This window comes from Leucoraja erinacea, chromosome 34 (assembly GCF_028641065.1).
Source record: "Leucoraja erinacea ecotype New England chromosome 34, Leri_hhj_1, whole genome shotgun sequence".
NCBI lineage: Eukaryota > Metazoa > Chordata > Chondrichthyes > Rajiformes > Rajidae > Leucoraja > Leucoraja erinaceus.
Genome location: NC_073410.1, coordinates 3187875 through 3209177, shown reverse-complemented (window position 1 = coordinate 3209177; position 21303 = coordinate 3187875). Strand labels below are relative to the sequence as shown.

At 41.2% G+C, this 21303-nt stretch overlaps 2 protein-coding genes across 2 annotated transcripts in view; one reads left to right on the top strand and one right to left on the bottom strand.

The window, feature by feature from the left end:
• Positions 1-2922: 2922 nt before the first annotated feature.
• Positions 2923-10791, top strand: c34h10orf53 (chromosome 34 C10orf53 homolog). Its single transcript, XM_055661660.1, has 3 exons — positions 2923-3070; positions 6080-6199; positions 9786-10791. Exons 1-3 carry the CDS (start codon positions 2977-2979, stop codon positions 9848-9850), a joined length of 279 nt encoding a protein of 92 aa, XP_055517635.1. The 5' UTR covers positions 2923-2976; the 3' UTR covers positions 9851-10791.
• A 7531-nt stretch (positions 10792-18322) lies between these two features.
• Positions 18323-21303, bottom strand: part of LOC129712906 (2-oxoglutarate dehydrogenase-like, mitochondrial) — a 47936-nt gene continuing 44955 nt past the window's right edge. The window contains 1 exon segment of the mRNA XM_055661659.1: positions 18323-20476. Within this exon segment, the coding sequence (XP_055517634.1) occupies positions 20377-20476 (100 nt within the window). The 3' untranslated portion in view covers positions 18323-20376.

Below are 21303 nucleotides of genomic sequence, written 5' to 3'. Positions count from 1 at the left end.
TGGAAGGAACTGCAGATGCTGATTTACACCATAGACTGAAAATGCTGGAGTAACTCAGCAGGACAGGCAGCATATCTGGAAAGAAGGAATGGGTGATATTTCGGGTCGAGACTCTTCTTCAGACTTGATTAATTAATATTTCTTTTGTGAGCTTTAGTGCTAGGATGTTAGGTTAACTATTTATCTGTGAGTTATCAATGGTCTATAAAGACGGAATCTCAACCAGTCAACAGCGTTTGGAAAGAGAGTTTCATCTGAGAGTGTGCAGTGAGGGTCATGGAAGGAGGTCATTCCTCATTCCTGGACCCAGACCAGCACATCACTGCATGATCACTGTGCATTTGTTCTGGGTCCTTTGTTCTGGCTAATTTAATAACTGAACCAGCCTGCAATTCCTTAGTTCATTAAATGGTGCTGTTCTTTTATATCTAAATATTGGTTTCATGCTAAGCCATAAACTTGAATATGCTTACAACTCGTTTAAGAAGGAACTGCAGATGCTGGAAAAATCGAAGGTAGACAAAAATGCTGGAGAAACTCAGCGGGTGAAGCAGCATCTATGGAGCAAAGGACCAGTTGACATTTTGGGTCAGACCCTTTGATCTCCCCGAAACGCCACCTATTTCCTTCGCTCCATAGATGCTGCCTCGCCCGCAGTTTCTCCAGCATTTTTGTCTAACTTATATTGGTTCAACTACTTTTGTATGTTTAGCTTAGTTTAGTTTCGAGACGTAGCATTGAAACAGGCCCTTTGGCCCACCAGGTCCAAACACATCACCAATCACACTAGTTCTAGGTTATCCCATTTTCTCACCCACTCCCCTTCCCATCAGGAGCAATTTACAGAGACCAAATAACCCAACAAACCTGCACGTCTTTGGGATGTGGGAAGAAACTGGAGCACCCAAAGGAAACCCATGGGATCACAGGGGGAACGTGCAAACTCCACACTGACAGCATTTGAGGTCGGGATTGAACCCGGGTCTCTGGTGCTGTGAGGCAACAGCTCTACCCACTGCGCCATTATGTTGTACCACCGTACGACTTTAAATACAAATGAGTTTGCTCAGGTTGGGTTGATATGCAAATATCTGCTCGCTCACCACTCTGACCACAGAAACAGATACATCAGGCAGATGTATATCCAGTCCAGTCATATCCACAAAGCATTTTGAATTCACAGCTCACTAGGAGGCACAGTGGAAACTCCAGGGACCCAGGTTCAATCCTGACCTGGGGTGCTTTCTGTGTGGAGTTTGCATGCTTTTCCTGTGACCGTGTGAGTTTCCTGTGGGTACACTGGTTTCCCCCACATCCCAAAGGTGTGCAGGTTTGTATGTTAATTGGCCTCTGCAAATTGTCCATAGTGTGTAGGGAGTGGACGAGAAAATGAGATAGCATAGAACTAGTGTGATGGTTAGTGCAAACTCGGTGGGCCAAATGGCCTCTTTCCATGCTGTATCTCTAAAAGATAAACAAGTTTTAAAAAATATCACAATACTAAATATGTGACACCATTCCAGAGGAGAGGGGAATGTGATTCACTATCAATGCAGTGTGTCAGAATAGAATGTCTTGAAGCTTCTATGCTGGTGACAGCTGGTGACAAGATAGAATCCCATTGTCCATTCCCTTCACAGATGCTGTAATGTAGGAGAATATAAAATATGGTTTGGGATGAAACTTGTTCATATTGTTCCTGGTGCCTTTCTTCAGAATACATTTGTACTCAATGCAAAAAACAAGAAAAATTGTACAAGTAAAATTGAACAAAAAATGTTGCTCCGAAAATGGGTCCTGACCCAAAAAAGTTGGCTATCCTTTCCATCCACAGATGCTGCCTGACCCTCCAGGGCACTGTGTTCCTCCAGCAATTTGTTTTTTGCCACAAATCGCACTGTACCCTCGATCTATGATCGAGAGCTCAGTCACATGGTGTCAGGAATGGGTGACCCCACCTATTCCTTCTCTCCGGAGATGCTGCCTGTCCCGCTGAGTTACTCAAGATTTTTGTGTCCACCTTCCAATAAGTTAGGTGGTAGAGCCAATCTTCCAACCTACCTCATTACAGACAGTGGACTTTTTTTCTCTGGAACCGCAATGTTACATCGCTGAAATTCTAACGTTTGCACTCTGGTATATTTCTCTCTGCTCTACCTGTTGTACTTGTGCAAGCACGGTTGTACTCTGATTCAACTGGATCGCAAGCAAGCAAACAAAAGCCTTTCACTATATCTTGACACACTTGACAATAATAAACCAATTCCAATAAAGTCAGATTCCAAGCCAGAAACTAATGGAACAAAATCAATCACACACAAGGTACAAAACCTAACTACATTATGTTGAACACTTGCCAACGAATATAATGATGCCCTGCTATAAATGGTAGCCCTTGTAAAGCGTTGTAAACAGTGATAGCAATCCAACCCTGGTCATTAGTCACCCTGAAAGATTACACGAGCTGACAACAAAGGTCAGACCTGTGTCTTGGTCCAACCAAAGATCTTTAGAGTTGTGGGGAAGTTTCTAAGACGCAGTGAAACATTGCTGCATTTGTCCGTGTCTGAAAGTCAACACTTCACTTGCAAGGAGCGGGGAAGTAAAAGTTGGTAAAAGTAGGGGGTCCGTGATACCGGCATCACCTCTCCCTCTCACCTCTATCTTCTCCCTGCACTCTCAGTCCTGATGCAGGGTCTCTGCCTGATCCGCTGAGTCCCTCCAGCAGTTTTGAGTGAGTGTGGGAAAGTTACCCAAGACCAAAGATCTTATAGCTCCGCTCCACTATAAGATCTTTGCCCAATACATCACCAACTTGCCCCACTGCCTGCTCTCCTCCGGAAGCTTACATCACCCCCTATTGAGCCGAGTGAGTTCATTTCCTTAGCAACATTTAGTGTTGTCGGTTGTCAGGACGATGTGACATAGTTTGCGCTGAACGGGGGGGAGGAACTGAGACAACTAGTTGGCGTCTACATGACTCTGTCCCAGAAAGTGACCATCCGCTACGGTCCCTATGAAGCGAATGGAGTGGTGGACTACAGGACCTGGCGGCTCATCGGACTCCAGAGTAAGGGAATTTACGATACGATAGAACCTCATTGATCCCAGGAAGGAAACTGATCATAAAAACACATGAAACGTGACATTAAAGTGACGAGTGGAAAGGCTTGGGGGATGGGGGTGTCAGTCTCAGTCTACCCCACGACAGAAGGGAGAGGAGGGCTGGTACAGTTTGATAGCCACAGGGAAGAAGGATCTCACGTGGCGTCTTGGCACATCTGCATATTCAAAGATAAATTTCATCTATAAATAATTACATGCTGGAATACCATGCAATCGTTGCACCTCTCACTCTGCATTTATTATACCATACACCATAGAGTCATAGAGTGATACAGTGTGGGAACAGGCCCTTCAGCCCAACTTGCCCACACCAGCTACACTAGTCCCACCTGCCTGTCTTTGGTCCAGATCCCTCCAACCCTGTCCTATCCATGTACCTGCCTAACTGTTTCTTAGACGTTGGGATAGTCCCTGCCTCAACTACTTCCTCTGGCAGCTTGTTCCATACACCCACCACCCTTTGTGTAGAAAAAGTTACCTCTCAGATTTCTATTAAATCGTTACCCCCTTCATGAACCTCTGGTCCTCCTTGATTCACCTACTCCGGGCAAGAGACTAGGCATCCACTCGATCAATTCCGCTCATTTCACTCATATTCCCACCAATGCCACTAACATTTCCTCTTTACACTATAAAGTGTTGGGGCTGGCCAAGTCCCAAAGTGAAACGAAAATATTTCACCAGGAAAGGTATAAGGAGACAATTATATCGACATCCACTTGTACTACAGCACTGGGAGCATATCATGTGCTGTGTTTTGGTCTACATATTCTACGAGTTCGATTATGTTGTATTTATGTATAAGTATAAGTTCAGTAGAAGTTGAAGTTGATGTATTCAGTAGAAGTTGTGATCACTGTCGTGCTCGTTGATGTTTTCAACTATGATGATGATGATGATGATGATATGTATAATGTTATCTAATCTTTTTGGATGACATGCGATACAAAGATGAGGAAGGACATTCTTGCTATTGAGGGAGTGCAGCGTAGGTTCACCAGGTTAATTCCTGGGATGGTGGGACTGTCATATGTTGAAAGAATGGAGGGACTGGGCTTGTATACACTGGAATTTAAGAAGGATGAGAGGGAATCTTATTGAAACATATAAAATTATTAAGGGATTAGAGGCAGGAAACATGTTCCCGATGTTGGGGGAGTCCAGAACCAGGGGCCACAGTTTAAGAATAAGGAGTAGGCCATTTAGAACGGAGATGAGGAAATGCTTTTTCACCCAGAGAGCAGTGAATCAGTGGAGTCTAATACTCTGGATGCTTTCAAGAGCGAGTTAGATAGAGCTCTTAAAGATAGCGGAGTCAAGGGATATGGGGAGAAGGCAGGAACGGAGTACTGATTGTGGATGATCAGCTATGATCACAATAAATGGTGGTGCTGACTCGAAGGGCCAAATGGCCTCTACTCCTGCACCTATTGTCTATTGTCTATTGTCTATTGTCTATTGTCTGGTGAAGGAACAGTGGAATGGAATGAATAGATTGTCCTTTGCATGAGATTGCTCTCTGTCTTTGGAGTCCACTGATTCACATTGAATGACCATTTGACCAATTTGACCATTTATTTGACCAATTCCCCTCCTGGGATAAGTAAAGTTGTATCGTGTCATAGAAACATGGAAACATAGAAATTAGGTGCAGGAGTAGGCCATTCGGCCCTTCGAGCCTGCACCGCCATTCAATATGATCATGGCTGATCATCCACTCAGTATCCCGTACCTGCCTTCTCTCCATACCCCCTGATCCCCTTGACCACAAGGGCCACATCTAACTCCCTCTTAAATATAGCCAATGAACTGGCCACAACTACCCTCTGTGGCAGAGAGTTCCAGAGATTCACCACTCTCTGTGTGAAAAAATGTCAAAGTGTCGTATTGTATCATATGTTGGGGGCGGTGACCTTACTCCTGGTCCCATTTTCTTATTTTCTTGCGAAAAACTGCACGTTCTCAGATTTATGCTGAGGATTTTTTCCTCTGAACTGCCACCAGGATAGATGTGGTGCACCCTCAGTGATTCTATTCGTTCCAGCACAGCAGGGGGGTCCGCAAAGGGGAAAGGTTCTCATCACAGTTACTTTGTGCCTTTTTCAATTGAGCCAAGAACCAAGAGTTAAGACTCTTGACTCCCCAATCAAAAGTCAATAATCAAAAGTGTTACATTGTCATATTGACCCACTATGAAACAATGAAATTCTTACTAAATTACAGGCAAATTGTGTCTTTTGGAATCGATTGAATTAATTTAAGTATAGACGCTTATTTATTGACTGTAGTCCATAATGGGTACTGACTTCCCCTCCATTGAAGGAATCTACAGGAGAATCTGCTTCAAAAAGGCAGCCAACATCATCAAGGACCCACACCACCCAGGCCACATATTCATTTCACTCCTGCCATCGAGAAGAAAGTACAAGAGTCTGAAAACTATGATCTACATCTTCAGGAACAGTTTCTCCTTCATAACTATCTTGAACACAACAAACACCAACTTGGCTGCATTAGGAACCCAGAGCTTTTGTTTGGCTTTAATATTGTTTATTTTAAATTAATTGAACATTCTGTTGCTTAATATGTTATCCATGAGTCCTGTGTTTCCAGACCTGTTTAGCTGCTGCAAGTAAGAATTTGTGTAGGAAAGAACTGCAGATGCTGGTTTAAATCGAAGATAGACACAAAATGCTGGAGTAACTCAGCGGGACAGGCAACATCTCTGGAGAAGAGGGATGGGTGACGTTTCGGGTCGAGACCCATCTTCAGACTGATCTGTCTGAAGAAGGGTCAAGACCAGAAAAGTCACCCATTCCTTCTCTCCAGAGATGCTGCCTGTCCCGCTGAGTTACTCCAGCATTTTGTGTCTATCTTCGCAAGTAAGAATTTAATTGTTCTGTTTTTGGTACATGTGATAAATTAAACGCTCTTGACTTGCCCTCTTTTGAAGCCATGCTGGATGTTGAAGGTCATCAGTGGGTCCTTGAACAATCTCCTGACTGGAACGTTGTGGAACTAGTTGTGAGAGGAGAGGTTGTCTACACCTGTAACATAAAAGACCTTGATTTTGGTAAGCAGTTTGGTAATGGTTCTAGCACCAGCCCAAAAATAATGGTCGCATCATATTACCATTTGCAAGTCATTAAAGCATTGAGACATCAAGATGAGCAATTATTTTTAAATAATGACTAAATTGTTGTGCCCAGTTGGTGCAAATTACAGGCCGCCGAATAAAACTAGTCTATGAAGCACAGAAGAGCCATATTTTCAAGTTCAAGTTCAAGTGAGTTTATTGTCATGTGTCCCTGATAGGACAATGAAATTCTTGCTTTGCTACAGCACACAGAACATAGTAGGCATTTACTATAATATAAATATATACCCACATGAATAAATAAAATGATAAAGTGCAAATAACAGATAATTGGTTATTAATAATCAGAGTTTTGTCCGAGCCAGGTTTAATAGCCTGATGGCTGTGGGGAAGTAGCTATTCCTGAACCTGGTTGTTGCAGTCTTCAGGCTCCTGTACCTTTTACGCCATTTTTTAAATGGTGATGTTAGAAACTGCAGATGCTGGAATCATGAGCCAAAAATAAAGTAGTTAGCGGGTCAGCCGGCACCCATGGAAGGAATGGACAGTCTGAAGAAGGGTTCTGACCCAAACTGCTGCACTTGTACGGGTGTTGGTAAAGCCAGGCAACATCTGGAGTACTACATCTGGAGTACTACATCTGGAGTCCCTCGTTTACGAAATGAAATACAGGTACTGAAAGGAGATAGACTTCACTAATTTCTCAGGGTATGGGGATTGTTCTATCAAGCTTAGCTAAAGAGTTTAGTTTAGTTTAGAGATACAACATGGAAGCAGGCCCTTTGACCCACCGAGTCCACACCGATCATCGGTCACCCATTCACACTAGGTCCATGTTACCCCACTTTCTCATCCACTCCCTACACACTAGGGACAATATTATAAAGGTCGATTAACCTACAAATCCGCACGTCTTTGGGATGTGGGAGAAAACCAGAGCACCCGGAGAAAACCCACACAGTCACAGGGAGGATGTGCAAACTCCACATAGATGGCACCCGAGGTCAGGATCAAACATGGGTCTCTGGTGCTGTGAGGCGGCAGCTCTACCAGCTGTGCCACTGTGCCACCCTTGAATCAGTATTTTAGGGGTTTAGAAGGCAGAAATCGTATTCTTCTTTTGAGTCCATCTTCCATGTTTCAAATGTTGACATCACTGACATCGTCCGTCCTGAAAAGGGACACAAGCTTCTGGCGACAACCACTTGTTGCAACAGATGATGGTGGTAGCAGAATTAGCTCGGGATGCTTCCAGTTAGCAGCCCCGCGACATGGATGGGGCCAGAAATCTTATTGAAACATTATATCTCTAAACTAAGCAATCACGCCAACAGTGACACAAATCACTTTAAACAACGGCTGGTACTGTTTGTTCATGCCAAGGAACTATTTCTCCCTTAAGCAAACATAGCTGCCAGTCACACTTATAATGGTCTCCAAAGATTCTCAGTATCAGAGTTCCATTTTGATTAAAACACAATTATTTTTATTGTCAGTCAACTAACCTTGAAGTAGCAGATGATTGCAGCCGAGCGAGCAGTTGTCATTCACATTACTAAACCCAATTGGCTAGAGATGTCTCATTAAGGGAGGACGACTGATGTTATCCCATTTATCCCGCTTCAAAGTGCTGGAAGTAATTCCCAATGATGGTGGCGATGATGATACTTTATTGTCACCTGTACTTAGCTAGGTGCATTGTTTTTTGTAAACAAAGTATACAAAAGAGTCACCACAAAGTGAAAGGTAGGCATGCAGGTGCAGCAGGCAGTAAAGAAAGCGAATGGTATGTTAGCTTTCATTGCAAAAGGATTTGAGTATAGGAGCAGGGAGGTTCTACTGCAGTTGTACAGGGTCTTGGTGAGGAAGGACATTATTGCCATAGAGGGAGTGCAGAGAAGGTTCACCAGACTGATTCCTGGGATGTCAGGACTGTCTTATGAAGAAAGACTGGATAGACTTGGTTTATACTCCCTAGAATTTAGGAGATTGAGAGGGGATCTTATAGAAACTTACAAAATTCTTAAGGGGTTGGACAGGCTAGATGCAGGAAGATTGTTCCCAATGTTGGGGAAGTCCAGGACAAGGGGTCACAGCTTAAGGATAAGGGGGAAATCCTTTAAAACAGAGATGAGAAGAACTTTTTTCACACAGAGAGTGGTGAATCTGTGGAACTCTCTGCCGCAGAGGGTAGTCGAGGCCAGTTCATTGGCTATATTTAAGAGGGAGTTAGATGTGGCCCTTGTGGCTAAAGGGATCAGAGGGTATGGAGAGAAGGCAGGTACAGGATACTGAGTTGGATGATCAGCCATGATCATATTGAATGGCGGTGCAGGCTAGAAGGGCCGAATGGCCTACTCCTGCACCTATTGTCTATGTTTCTATGTTTCTACTCAGACCTTCTTTGTTTCCGCCACCAACCCCCCCAGGTCCTCCTTTGTTCTCAGTGCCCCACCCCCCCCCCCCCCCCCCCCCCCCACGCTGGCCCCCCTTTGTTCTCAGCAACAACACCTGTCCACCTGAGCCCGACCTTGTCCTCGAGGCTCCATCCTTGGCCCGACCCGACCTCAGGACTACGACCGCTGGTCCGTACCGGCTTCTCCGTTGGATGCGGCTCTCTGTGGAGTGAGTCCCCCTCCGTCACCTGTCCGGGCCTCCTGCTCACCAAGAGTGTCCCAGCCTCTGGTCAGTGGGAGCAGCCTGGCCGCTGGTCACTGTGAGTGCCGTTGCTGCAATAGCTGTGATGCTTTTAGATATCAGTTCATCCCAAGTCTCGGTGAATGCACAGAGTCTTGATTGAATCGGGATTGAATGTAGACAGCAGATTTTATACTCAAATTATATTATTATTTCCGCTGCCAAAGGTGGTGGTCGAGGCAAATATAAAGTGGCATTTAAGAGGCTTTTAGATAAACATATGGATATGCATGGAATGTTTCATGTTGTGTCCTGTTTGTGCATTTTATTATTTTGTTAACCCATCTTTATGCTTTGTATGGAACTGATTTTTAAATTATGTAAAGCACTTTGGGGTCAATGAAAATTGACTATAAATGTGCTATATAAATAAACTTATTATTATTATTATGTGTTGGTTGAGGAGATTAGTTTAATTAACATCATGTTTGTTACAGACATTCTCTTTGTTCCTTCATTACAATTTGATTTTGGAACTGCTCTGCCCAGGACAAGAAGGCTCTGCAGAGAGTAGTGCATTCGGCCGAACGCACTATGGGAACTTCACTCGCCCCCCCTACAGGAACTATACATCAGAAGGTGCAAATCCAGAGCCAACAAGATCATGGGGGACTTGATCTTGACGACTTGACTAGTTTATGTTCATAAGCCCTTGGAACAGTATTAGGCCATTTGGCCCATCAAGCCTGCTCTGCCATTCAATCATGGCTGATCTATCTTTCCCTCTCAGCTCCATTCACCTGCCTTCTCCCTATAATCCATCACACCCCATAACACCCTGTGTTCACATTGGGAAATAATGTTTGATATCTTATTGAAGGAATGTAACCAGTTTACTGAGTTCTTTTCACACGTTCCTTTTCAGGAGGAGATGGGAAGCTGGACCCACTCTGCAAGGCAGCGGTGAAAGCTGTACGACATGCCTATTGATCAGCTTCACTGAGGGATGAATCACTGCTTCTCGACACGTCACATGCTTCTCCCATCGCTGCCAAATAACATAAACTCCTCTCTGGGAATGATCAGCATCTTGAAGCGGAGCTGAATGTAATAGTTCTGTGTTTTACTCTTTAATCAGTATAATAGAATTAAATAAAGTCAATTCATCCATATGAAATGGTCATAGTATTCCTGTTCAAATATAAGATATTGGTCTTCTTGGCTGTAACGGCACCTGGTGTTTATAGAAAATAACAAATAATGCTTGAGATATACTTTTCCTTTATTTCCACAAATTTTATTCAGAATAAAAACTAGGTACGGAAAAACTGTGCAAAATCGCTTCATACTCTTTCAGTGTCAATAGATTCAATAGTGCGGTACCTCTTCTTGCGTTTGACGTGCACAACTTGTTCTGTTTGATCTTCTGTTTGGTGCATGCCAGGTTGATAGCATTCGTCGAAACAGGGTGGACCACGTGAAGGTTGCAATCTCCCACCCCAACGCCTTACTCAGTTGTGTTCACACCCAGTCTGAAGAAGGGTCTCGACCCGAAACATCGCCCATTCCTTCCCTCCAGAGATGCTGCCTGCCCCGCTGAGTTACTCCAGCATTTTGTGTCCACCTAGGGATATTTTAAGATGGACAAGCAATTGATATTGGTTGTAAACCTAGTATTGGGATTATTTCATTATTGCCATGTGTAGTGAGTTACAGTGAAATGCATTTATTTGCATGCTATTTTGTTGGTTCATTCACATGCTTGATCAATGGTGTTTTATCATTAATGTTTTATTATTATTAATGTTTAGTGTTTTCTGAGTCATTCGTAACTGTCACTGTATGTCATGTTGTTACTTGTGGACGGAGCACCAAGGCAAATTCCTTGTATGTGAATACTTGGCTAATAAACTTACTTACTTACTATCCAATCAAATAAGAAAATACTGTACATGCATACTGTCAGACCAAACACAAATACAAACAGCAGAGAGAAGTGAAAAATACTAGAGTGCAGAATATACATTTATCGGCATTGTGGTATAACAGGTCTCGAGAAAGAGTCTAATGTCCACAATGAGGTGGGTGTTGTGGGACTACACTCAGGCTTTGGGAGGACCATTGAGAAGTCACATAAAAGAGGGGCAGAAACTGTTCCTGAGTCTGGCAGTATGTGCTTTCAAGGGGGGAGAAGGAGGAACGACTGTGGTAGGAAAGGTCCTGGCTACTTTCCTAATGCAGTGTGAAGTGTAGATGAAGTCAATGGTCTGGTCTGTACGGTGGACTGGGCTACATCCACAATTCTCAGCAGTTTCTTGCAGTCTTGGGTGGGGGTGTTCCCAGACCATGCTGAATAACGTACCACAGAACATTACAGCACAGGAACTGGCCCTTCAGCTCACAATACCCATGCCAAACAGTATGCCACGTTAAATTGATGATGCCAAATTAAACTAATAAACAAGAATTTTGAGAGAAACAACGTTGAAACAGGCCCTTCGGCCCACCGGCACCATGCCAAACAGCGATCCCCGCACACATTAATACTATCCTACACACACTAGGGACAATTTTTACATTATACCAAGCCAATTTATTATCTACATACCTGTACGTCTTTGGAGGGCTGGAGGAAACCGAAGATCTCGGAGAAAACCCACGCAGTTCACGGGGAGAACGTACAAACTCTGTACAGACAGCACCCGTAGTCAGGATTGAACCCGGGTCTCTGGTGTTATAAGGCAGCAACTCTACCGCTGCGCCACCGGTTAACACAACTGCATCCACAACTCTCTGCAATTTCTTGCGCTCTTGGGTGGTAGTGACAAACCAAGCTGACAAACTAACGTAGAACATTACAGCACGGGGACAGGCCCTTCAGCCCACAATATCTGCACCAAACAGTGTGCCATGTTGTTAAACTATAAGAAGTTTATAAGAGTATGAAAGCACAGACTGCCTAAAGTAAGGAATTCCAAGACTTAGAACAAAATAACTGAAGGCACAAAGCCATCATTTGGAACAATATATGATTGATAGTGCGGAAAAGTAAACAAGAAGGTGGTGTCAATGAAGTGAAATAGCTTTGACAGGCTGGGAACATGAGCTGTGTTAGCTTCACATCTCAGTCCTCAGGTGGGCATCTGTATTATGAATCATCTGCATGGAAGGCGTGAACATTTTTCTTTCACTTTTTTGGAAAATAAACAGGTGGTAGATCACTGAAGCTCGCAAACAAAGACAATTCCTCCGGGCCTTTTGTGTTGAGATCTGGAGGGGACATAATATGGTTAAATGGAGACACAAGGAACTGCAGATGCTGGAATCTTCAGTAAACCACAATGTTCCCACCCCTAAACTTCAACTGTCCATTCCACCCACAGATGCTGCCTGGCCCACTGAGTTGTGTTTTTCATAACATGGTTAAGCTGCTCATAAGATGACAAGAGCTAGTTCATAGCAAGGTAGGACATTTCTAGATCCAAGAACATAATTAACTGGAGTTCAAAACAGGAAATATATGATTGCAAATTTGACCAAGAAGTCAGCCGTGGTAAGGGGGTTCTGGTCAGGTATTTAGCGGTCCAGAGGTCTTTAGAACATGAGGAACATTATTACAATCGGGTGCTGCTATTCATCATCTTGTCAGAAATAAAAGCAGTAAACGGTGGAAGCTCTCAGCAAGTCAGGCAGCATCCGTGGAAAGAGAAGCAGAGCTCCCAATTTAGCTCTGGGTCTCGTCTTCAGAAGTGGGAAACAGAGAAAACAAGTTTGTTTTAAGAGAAAAAAGAAGTTAGTTCGAAGAGTGGGCGGCATGGTGGCGCAGCGGTAGAGTTGCTGCCTCACAGCGCTAGAGACCCGGGTTCAATCCTGACTATGGGTGCTGTCTGTACAGAGTTTGTATGTTCTCCCTGTGACCCGAGGTGGTTTTCTCCAGGATATCTGGATTTCTCCCATACACCAAAGACATACAGGTTTGTAGGTTAATTGGCTTGGTATAATTGTAACAAAAAAACACCGCTATTTTGTGTCGGATAATGTTAGTGTGCGGGGATTGCTAGTCTTTGCGGATTCGGTGGGCCTAACTAAAAAATATGCTCTTGAAAACATACAGGTCGAGATAACCTCCAGACTCCATAGGGCACGTGTCCTGGCAGATCATACCTCTGGATCAACGATTGGGGCACAGAAACTTGGTCTTCCATCCACATCCAGTACTGAGTTATTGTAACTGTACACCCTGCATTATGACAAGGCCGTGAACCAAGGCTCCAAACACTCATTCAAGTGAATGCAAAAGAGGCCAAGACACGTTCGGCTAGGGGTTTAGAAGTTGCAGCCAAATTAACAAAGCATTGTGCATTTTAGTCGGCATGTTTCCCTGAGTAATGTCATCGAGTAGAATCCAATACTCTATTTCATGGTGGAGAGAGTTCTGATTCCATCAGGTATCCAAACATAAAATTGCATTTCACTAGATTATTGCATCCAAACATAATAGAGTTTTATGTTACGCAGGAAATAACACAAATTAATTCACCGTAGGTACCTGATGGAATGACAACAGATGCATCAGAGAATATACTGGAGATCAGACTCAGCCAAAGATCAGTGTTGACTGTCAGAATCCCACCCTGAAAGGGGTTAATTACTTGTTCCCCTGGGGTCGGTAATACACATAGTGCTTGATTTCGAATTAGTCACCCAACATCGATAGTAGAACGCAGAGAGGATGTTGCCAGGAATCCAGGGCTTGAGCTGGAGGGAGAGGTTTGGCAAGCTGTTTATAGAAGTATTTATTTCTTGGAGTGCAGAAGGCTAAGGGGTGTTTTAGTTTAGTTTAGTTTAGAGTTACAACGCGGAAACAGGCCCTCCGACCCATCGAGTTCGCGCCCCCCAGCAATCCCCGCACATACTATCCTACACACACAAGGGACAATTTACATGTATACCCCAATTAACCTACATACCTGTACATTTTTAATTTATTTGTGATTCAAGTGTCATTATATTAGGCATTAAAGGCAAAGTAGTTTATACTGTATTGGTATGATGTTAATTTATGATTTAATAAACATATTTCAAAATCTAAAGCCAAATGGATAATAAATTCTGAACTTTAAAATCATACAGTCAACATGCCAATTGTCATGGCAACAGGCAGTAACCTTTTTCTTCACATTCAAAATGGTTTTGATAGACAGACTATATTTTTAAATTCAAACAATCATCCCATCTGCTTTTAAAACTGTCTTAAGATATTATCATTCATAGCACACGGAATCTGGTTCACAGCTTTCATCCGAGGTGAATGGAATATGGAACAACTTTCCCTCTGATTATATGCATTGTTTTTCCACATTAAGGGCAAAGAGGTAACAGATTTATTCATTAAATTACCCATTCCCTTTCATGGGCCTATTCAACAAAATATGGATCTTGAATATTTAATCTTTATCCGTTTAATTGCAACATGGTATATTTAATACATGGAGGATGACAGATGGTTCGCAGTTTACTACAAGGTTGTTGCAAGCTTCTGGGGATCTACTAACATTAAGAAGGACAGCAAAACTAGAAGAGTTTACAACATTTGAATCAGTGTTTATTGCAGCATCAAGCCTATGCAACCATTTAACTTCTTTATAATCATACTGTCTACCCTCATAGAAACATAGAACATAGGTGCAGTAGTAGGCCATTCGGCCCTTCGAGCCAGCACTGCCATTCATTGCGATCATGGCTGATCATCCACCTCAACACCATTTTAATTTTCAGTGGCAATTCCTAGAAATTTTTCCTATCGCATTTATCGTACACAGCGGGGAAAAGTGGATATTATTGACAATGTCACTGATGACAGTGTCACTCTTAAATGATTGAATTTTTTGGGTGTTGTCACGCTTAAATGATTTTTGGTTTTTGGGTGTTGTTTTGCGAAAAATGCATTGATGGGTATAATTTGAATATTTTTGAGGCAACCAATTTGACATCCATGCTGTATTAACTCTAGTAATTTTTTTAAACCATCAAAATCATTAACCTTTGAAAATGACAGCACAGATTTCTGAGGAATTACAGAAATCTGCAGGACGTTCTAAAGCCAATACTTCGGGAGGCAAAGGACATATTGGTCTTTATTTTAAAGCGGGGGGAGGAGTGGAGTGGTGGTGCAAGGGACAAAGTGGGATGTGGAAGTTGCTGTTTCACTTGGAAAGAGTCCTTGGGTCCCTGTACAACAGAAATGGAGGAGCTACAGCAGGCGCTGAGCCTTTGCTGTTGCATTGGTCTGTGGTGTGAGAAGGGGAATGGATAGTGGTTTGAATGCCTCATGGAGGGAATGCTTCCTTCTCATGCAGAAGGGGACAGGGAGGAGGATGTGTTTTGTGAATATTTACTGTATTAGTGCAGAGCTGGCAAACTGAGACAGCAAATACTAAAAGTTGACCAAAATGCATCATGCATTAATAAGGAGATGAAAGTACAGTTAGCACATACTGGAGGACACATTTGCTCATACATTGGTTAAGTCCCTCTGAGTCCTGATGCATGCTCTCGACCCAAATCCTCGACAATCTGTTACCACCTGGATAGATACAAAATGCTGGAGAAACTCAGCGGTACAGGCAGCATCTTTGGAAAGAAGAAATGGGTGACTTTTCGGGTCGAGACCCTTCTTCAGGCTGGTCAGTGTGGGAATGGGAAGGAGAATTAAAGTGTTTAACATCCTGCTTGACCTGCTGTATTTCCTCTAGCTGTGTTGTTTTTTGCTCTGGATTCAAGCATCTGCTGTCGCGTGTCTCTAAGTATTCCCTCAGTTACACAGGTGTTTTTTATTCTAAGTCCATGGTTTAATTTGGACAGATGCAACCAAAGCAGCTTTGGTAGTCATTATAGCAAGGTCACAATTAAAAAAATCAACAAAGAAAACAACCTATTTCTGATCTGCACTGGATCTTCACTCTGGCATTTTTGCATCAATGGTACTTCAATTGTAACTCATTTACAATCTTTATTTTGATGTCTTCAAAGCACATCCTTGACATTTAAACGTGTTGTGAAGGAGGGTGTTACAAAGCTATATTTCTTGTTAGTTCAGTGCACGTCTGCGAAAAGAATAAGTTACAGTATGTACAAACTCCATGCAAACTTAAAACCATGGCCTTTCTTTCTCTTGGCTTAATTTATCCAAAAGGGTAAATCCTAATCAAAAGGGTATCAAAATATTTAGGAATATCACTGCTAAATGGTAAACGTCTGTAGTGAAAGTTATTGCCTGCAAAGTAACTTGCACGAAAGACTCGCTTAATGCCTCACTTGGCTTTATTCCACAAAAGGTCTTTTTTTGAATGTTAAATGCATTATTCATGTTCTGGCCTTAAAAGCTTTTTATTTAAAAAAATCCAAAAGCCTAAAAATATAAAAAATACATTTTATCACAGTCAATTAGTTCAATCACTTCAGAGAATTTATTTATTTGCATTTACTTTTCAAATTTTATATTAAAATTGTAATTAGACATGATTTTTATTAAATATTGTCATTAGATGTTAAGTAGGATGTGCTGATAGGAAAGCATAAATGGAATAGGGAATTTGAATAGAGTGCATATACAACAGGCAAGATGTTTTCAGTTTTTGCCCATCTATGTCTGCATAGCAGAGAGGACTTTTCCTCAAGAAATCGACTTAATCAGCAGTAAATCCATGATTGGATGGATTGAAGAAACAAAGAACTGCAGATGCTGGTTAATACTCAAAAGCACACAAAGTGCAGGAGTAACTCAGCAGGTCAGGCAGCATCTCCGGAGAACATGGATAGGTGACATTTCGGGGTGGAACCATTCTTTAGACTGGGTCTGAAGAAAGGTCGAGAGCCAAATCGTCATCTATCCATGTTCTCCAAAGATGCTGCCTGACCTGTTGCGTTTCTTCAACACTTTGAATCCCTTTTTATTGGATAGACTGACCTAATGTCTTCTGTGTATCACGGACAATGAATTAATTACTGTTACCTCATTCTAAGTTTTCACATCTTGGAGTTTGAAGGCAGCTTTCTAGTTGCCGTGTTCGTCTTGAGAAGAGCTGTCCAATTGAATATTTAAAAATATTTATTTCTCCCTTTTAGAAACCCAAATTGATTTTGCTTCCATCACTGTTTCTGGCAGGACATCTCATGCCCCTTGTACAAATGTTCTTCCTTGACAATCTTCAGTTTATACTTCTTGGTCACTGAACAACCAATCTCTATAAATGTCCTTCCCCTTTTACAGCTCATCAAAAAAGAACAAAGTGAGAGGAAAGCATAGTCTTGTAACTGTATTAAATTTCACTTGACATCTTTCTGCTTATCGTAGCTCCTTTACCGCTCTCACCGATAAGCAAACTTCATACTTTTATAATTATTAAGTATTTTCTTACTTCAAATTTACATTGTACCCTGAATATGCAAGACCAGTTGTGGGCAATTCATAGAGTCTAACCGCATGGAATGAGAATGGAACTTTCTTTATATTTTAACTGCTCATAGTGTGGAAACAGGTGCTTTGGCCCAACTTACCCACATACTGACCAACATGTTTCATCAACACTAGTCCCACCTGCCTGCGTTTGACCCATATCTCTCTAAACCTGTCCTTCCCATGTACCTGTCTAAAGGTAGACAAAAATGCTGGAGAAACTCAGCAGGTGAGGCAGCATCTATGGAGCGAAGGAATAGGTGACGTTTCAGGTCGAGACCCTCCTTCAGACTGATGTGGAGAAATGTTTACCTGTCTAAATGTTTCATAAATGTTGCAATAGCATCTGCCTCAACCACCCACCGCAGCTTGTTCCATACACCCACCGTCCTTTGTGTGAAATAACAATGAACTTGGTGTGAAATAATAAATGTTGAAGGATCCTGTACATGATTAACTTAAGCAATTTATTACGCTGCTTTACCCAATTTCAAATGAAGGCTTCAATATTAAAAAAAATAATGTATTGATAAATTCTGGAATACTGTGTCCCATTTGATTTATAGATATCTTTGGGGTCCTCATGGGCCAACTTCAGACGAGAGAAAATGGCATGCTACGTCATAAGCATAATACTTTGATTGTTCAAACGGGATTTTTGCAACCTGCAGGATTTGACACCCAACATGTTTCTGAGAGTGCTGTATACACTTCACAGCAAATATGATGAATTAGCCAGTCACAGCAAAGTTAACCAGCATCCAGAAAGTGCACTGGTTGCAAAAGTAGGAAATGGCTTGATGTCAAATACTCCAGGTAAAGGTTTTATTTTGTAGGGACATATTGTGATGGGTGAGGAACTTTCCATGTTGTGCATTCTCACCATGTCTGTTTCTGGAGGAAAATTAATTAGAAGAAAAGTTCTACTCAGATTTCAGGCAACCAGTATATGTTGTTCATTCCAGGAAACACAATTGACATGTATTTAAATAATCAACTAGAAATGATTAAAAAAAAGACTTTAATGCACACCATGAAGAAACGGACTGGCCAATAGTTCAATGCAGATCCATCTCAGCTATATGATAAGAATACAAACAAGCTTAAAATTAACCAATCCCCTACCAACAATGGAAATACATTGTAAATTCTGCATAGCTGCATCAATCTTTTAGTGTAACATTCTTTGTCAATTACTTCTTATTCTCCGACATATGCAGAGCTGGTGTTGCCATCACTCGCCTCACATACATTGAAGAGTCACCATTGGATCGTTGATACTTCTTTGACAATAAGCAATATTTCTTGGTTTAAACAAGTAAAATTAGTTTATATTTACATCAATTTTTTTTTGCTAAATTTAACAAACAAAAATATAGTTATGTTCTAATATAATTTTTTATTATGCATTACATTAATGCATACAATGTAAACTGCGCTGGCCAAGTGCTAATTTTCAGAAAGTGCCAACTTGATTTAATCACCTCCATTCCACTGAAAGTGAACATTTATTAACAGTTTCTCCTGCAGATTTATTTTTTGGACTTTTCTCACAAGCTGAAACACCTCATTACTGTAAGAGCTTTGCAGTATCGTAGACAATTATTTTGCTGTTTGAGGTTATTCAATGTTAGTTGAGAGTGACATTAGAAATCAAAATATGCCTTGCTCCCGATCCAGATTCCAATCCTGACACACACTGTGAGATTACATTTACAGCTCCATGCTGTGACAGATAAAGATAAAGTTTTGTAGCAACTCCCTATCCAATTAACCTTCACCTAACTCTGCTGCTGCAATGGTAACCAATTACACAACATAAACTGTGGTAACATTTATATGAAGATGCAAGATCTGCAATCTCAAATTGCAAGTTCAACTTTGTTCTTAAATTTAGAATTTAGCATCTTGCCTCACTTACAAAATAAGGGATTCAGCTATATTTAAACATAAATCTTATTATTTTGTATATTTTAACAAAGGATAATTAGCACCCCTTCTAAAGCTAGCTGACACCTCCCCAATGTTCATTTTTATTTTAGCAGGACAGTGACTTGATCAGAAAGACATTCATCTACCTAATTTGGAAATTAAATAGAATGCTGCATAATAAACCATGGAATGTAGGATTTCTTCCACAAGCAAAGATGAAGAATAATCATTTACATGCGTTGTTAGCATTTTTCAGGTCAATTATATTGACAGATAAATTGTTACTTACAATTATATAGTATAGTGTTTTAATCAATATCCCTATATTCTAAAGGTGCTTCAATGGTCCCTATTTCTTGATGGGTTAAGATCAAGTAGTATAATGAATAGTTTTGTATTGTTGATTTGATGTAAATCTCCTTTGCCTAGCCTTTCCAATAAATGCATAACCCTCCTAGAATAATTGTGCTTTCATTGATGATAGATGCGATTGTCAATCTAAAACTTGAAGATGCAATTTTTCTCCAACAAACGATGAAATTGCACTAGGTCTTTCATCACAAATGGAACATGTTACATTTTAAAATCACTATTTGTACACTCCATTGATCACATCATTGCACTGAGAGCAGAGAGATAATATTCTTTATGAATGAAGCATGTGCCATTGTATCCCATTTCCTTATTGGCAAATTAGCAATGTTGCATATACAATTGAAGATCAAGAAAGTTAAGTGCTGACATTATAATGGTATATTATTATAGGAAGCCCAAAAGGGTAATATTTGAAATTATAGAGAAACAGTAATATATTTTTTACAGCTGGCATTAAGAAACAATTGTAATATATAAATCAACTCAAGAATATACTCTTATCTGGTCCTCAATTTGCATAAAGTGGTATTTTACTTCCCCAACTTAATAGTAAAGTAGAAAATAACTAAAAATGTTCACATTTACATGAACGACAGCAATAAAGACAATACAAATGAACAGTAATTACTTGAGTAATATTTTTTTCCACCACAGTAAGATTCAATGTCCTTGAAATAACACCTAATTCAATGTCCACAGGATTTTATATGACCTGATGAAGAAAGACCTAAGAAAGCACGGTCCCAGATGTTTAGAAGTTGAAACACCTGTCCAGGATTCGCTGCAGCTCTACAAGGTGAGCCTTCTTGTTACCTGTGGCCGGTGCAGCTGCAGGTTCACGCCCAACATAACTGTAGGAAGTTCAATGAAATCAATTTAAATGGCAGCATAGGATTCAGATTTTAAACTTTGAACAAAAGTATCTGCATGTTACCCGAAAAACATTCATTTTGCATTTTAATTTTTTTTTTTAACTCAAAAATATATTGTTAAATTGCTTTATTAAATAACATGCTAATTAAATCATGATCCTGAATTTTAATAAGCAAACATTGTTGACATTTAAGATGGCTAAGGGATATTTTGTTAATAAAACTGCCAGCTCTAAATCACAAATGCAGGCCAAATTAGATTATAGATAGTAACATTCTTTATGATTCTAAGACATACGCCTTAAAGTGCCAGAGATCCTGGTTCGGTCCTGACTACAGGTGCTCTGGTTTCCTCACACACTCCAAAGACATACAGGTTTGAAGGTTAATTGGGTTTTGTAAAAATGTAAAGCGTTCCTAGTGTACAGGATAGTGTTAGTGTAGGGGGATTGGTGGTCGGCGCAGACTCGGTGAGCCACAGAGCTGTTCCGTGCTGTATCTCTAAACAAAATTAAACTAAATGCAGGCAAACCGCAGCACCCCACCCAGCAACCGTGCGTTGGGGGAACAGACCCAACGGGTCTGCACTTGGTCTAGTAGTCTTTAATTATGTGGAGTCTGAAGAAGAGCTCCAGCCCATTATGTCACCTTTTTCTCCAGAGATACTGTCTAACCCACTGAATTACTCCAGCACTTTATGTCTATTTCCCTCAACTTCCAATGTTCCAGAGAAAACTAATACCCTCTGGTCCTGGTAACATCTTGTTGAACCTCTTCTGCACCCTCTCCAAAGCTTCCACATCCTT

Excerpts from the sequence above, each read along its gene's own strand:
- c34h10orf53 (XM_055661660.1), top strand. The coding sequence starts at position 2,977 with ATGACTCTGTCCCAGAAAGTGACCATCCGCTACGGTCCCTATGAAGCG. Across the intron at positions 3,071-6,079 it reads GCGGCTCATCGGACTCCAGA|CCATGCTGGATGTTGAAGGT; the intron begins GTAAGGGAATTT and ends CCTCTTTTGAAG. Across the intron at positions 6,200-9,785 it reads CATAAAAGACCTTGATTTTG|GAGGAGATGGGAAGCTGGAC; the intron begins GTAAGCAGTTTG and ends GTTCCTTTTCAG.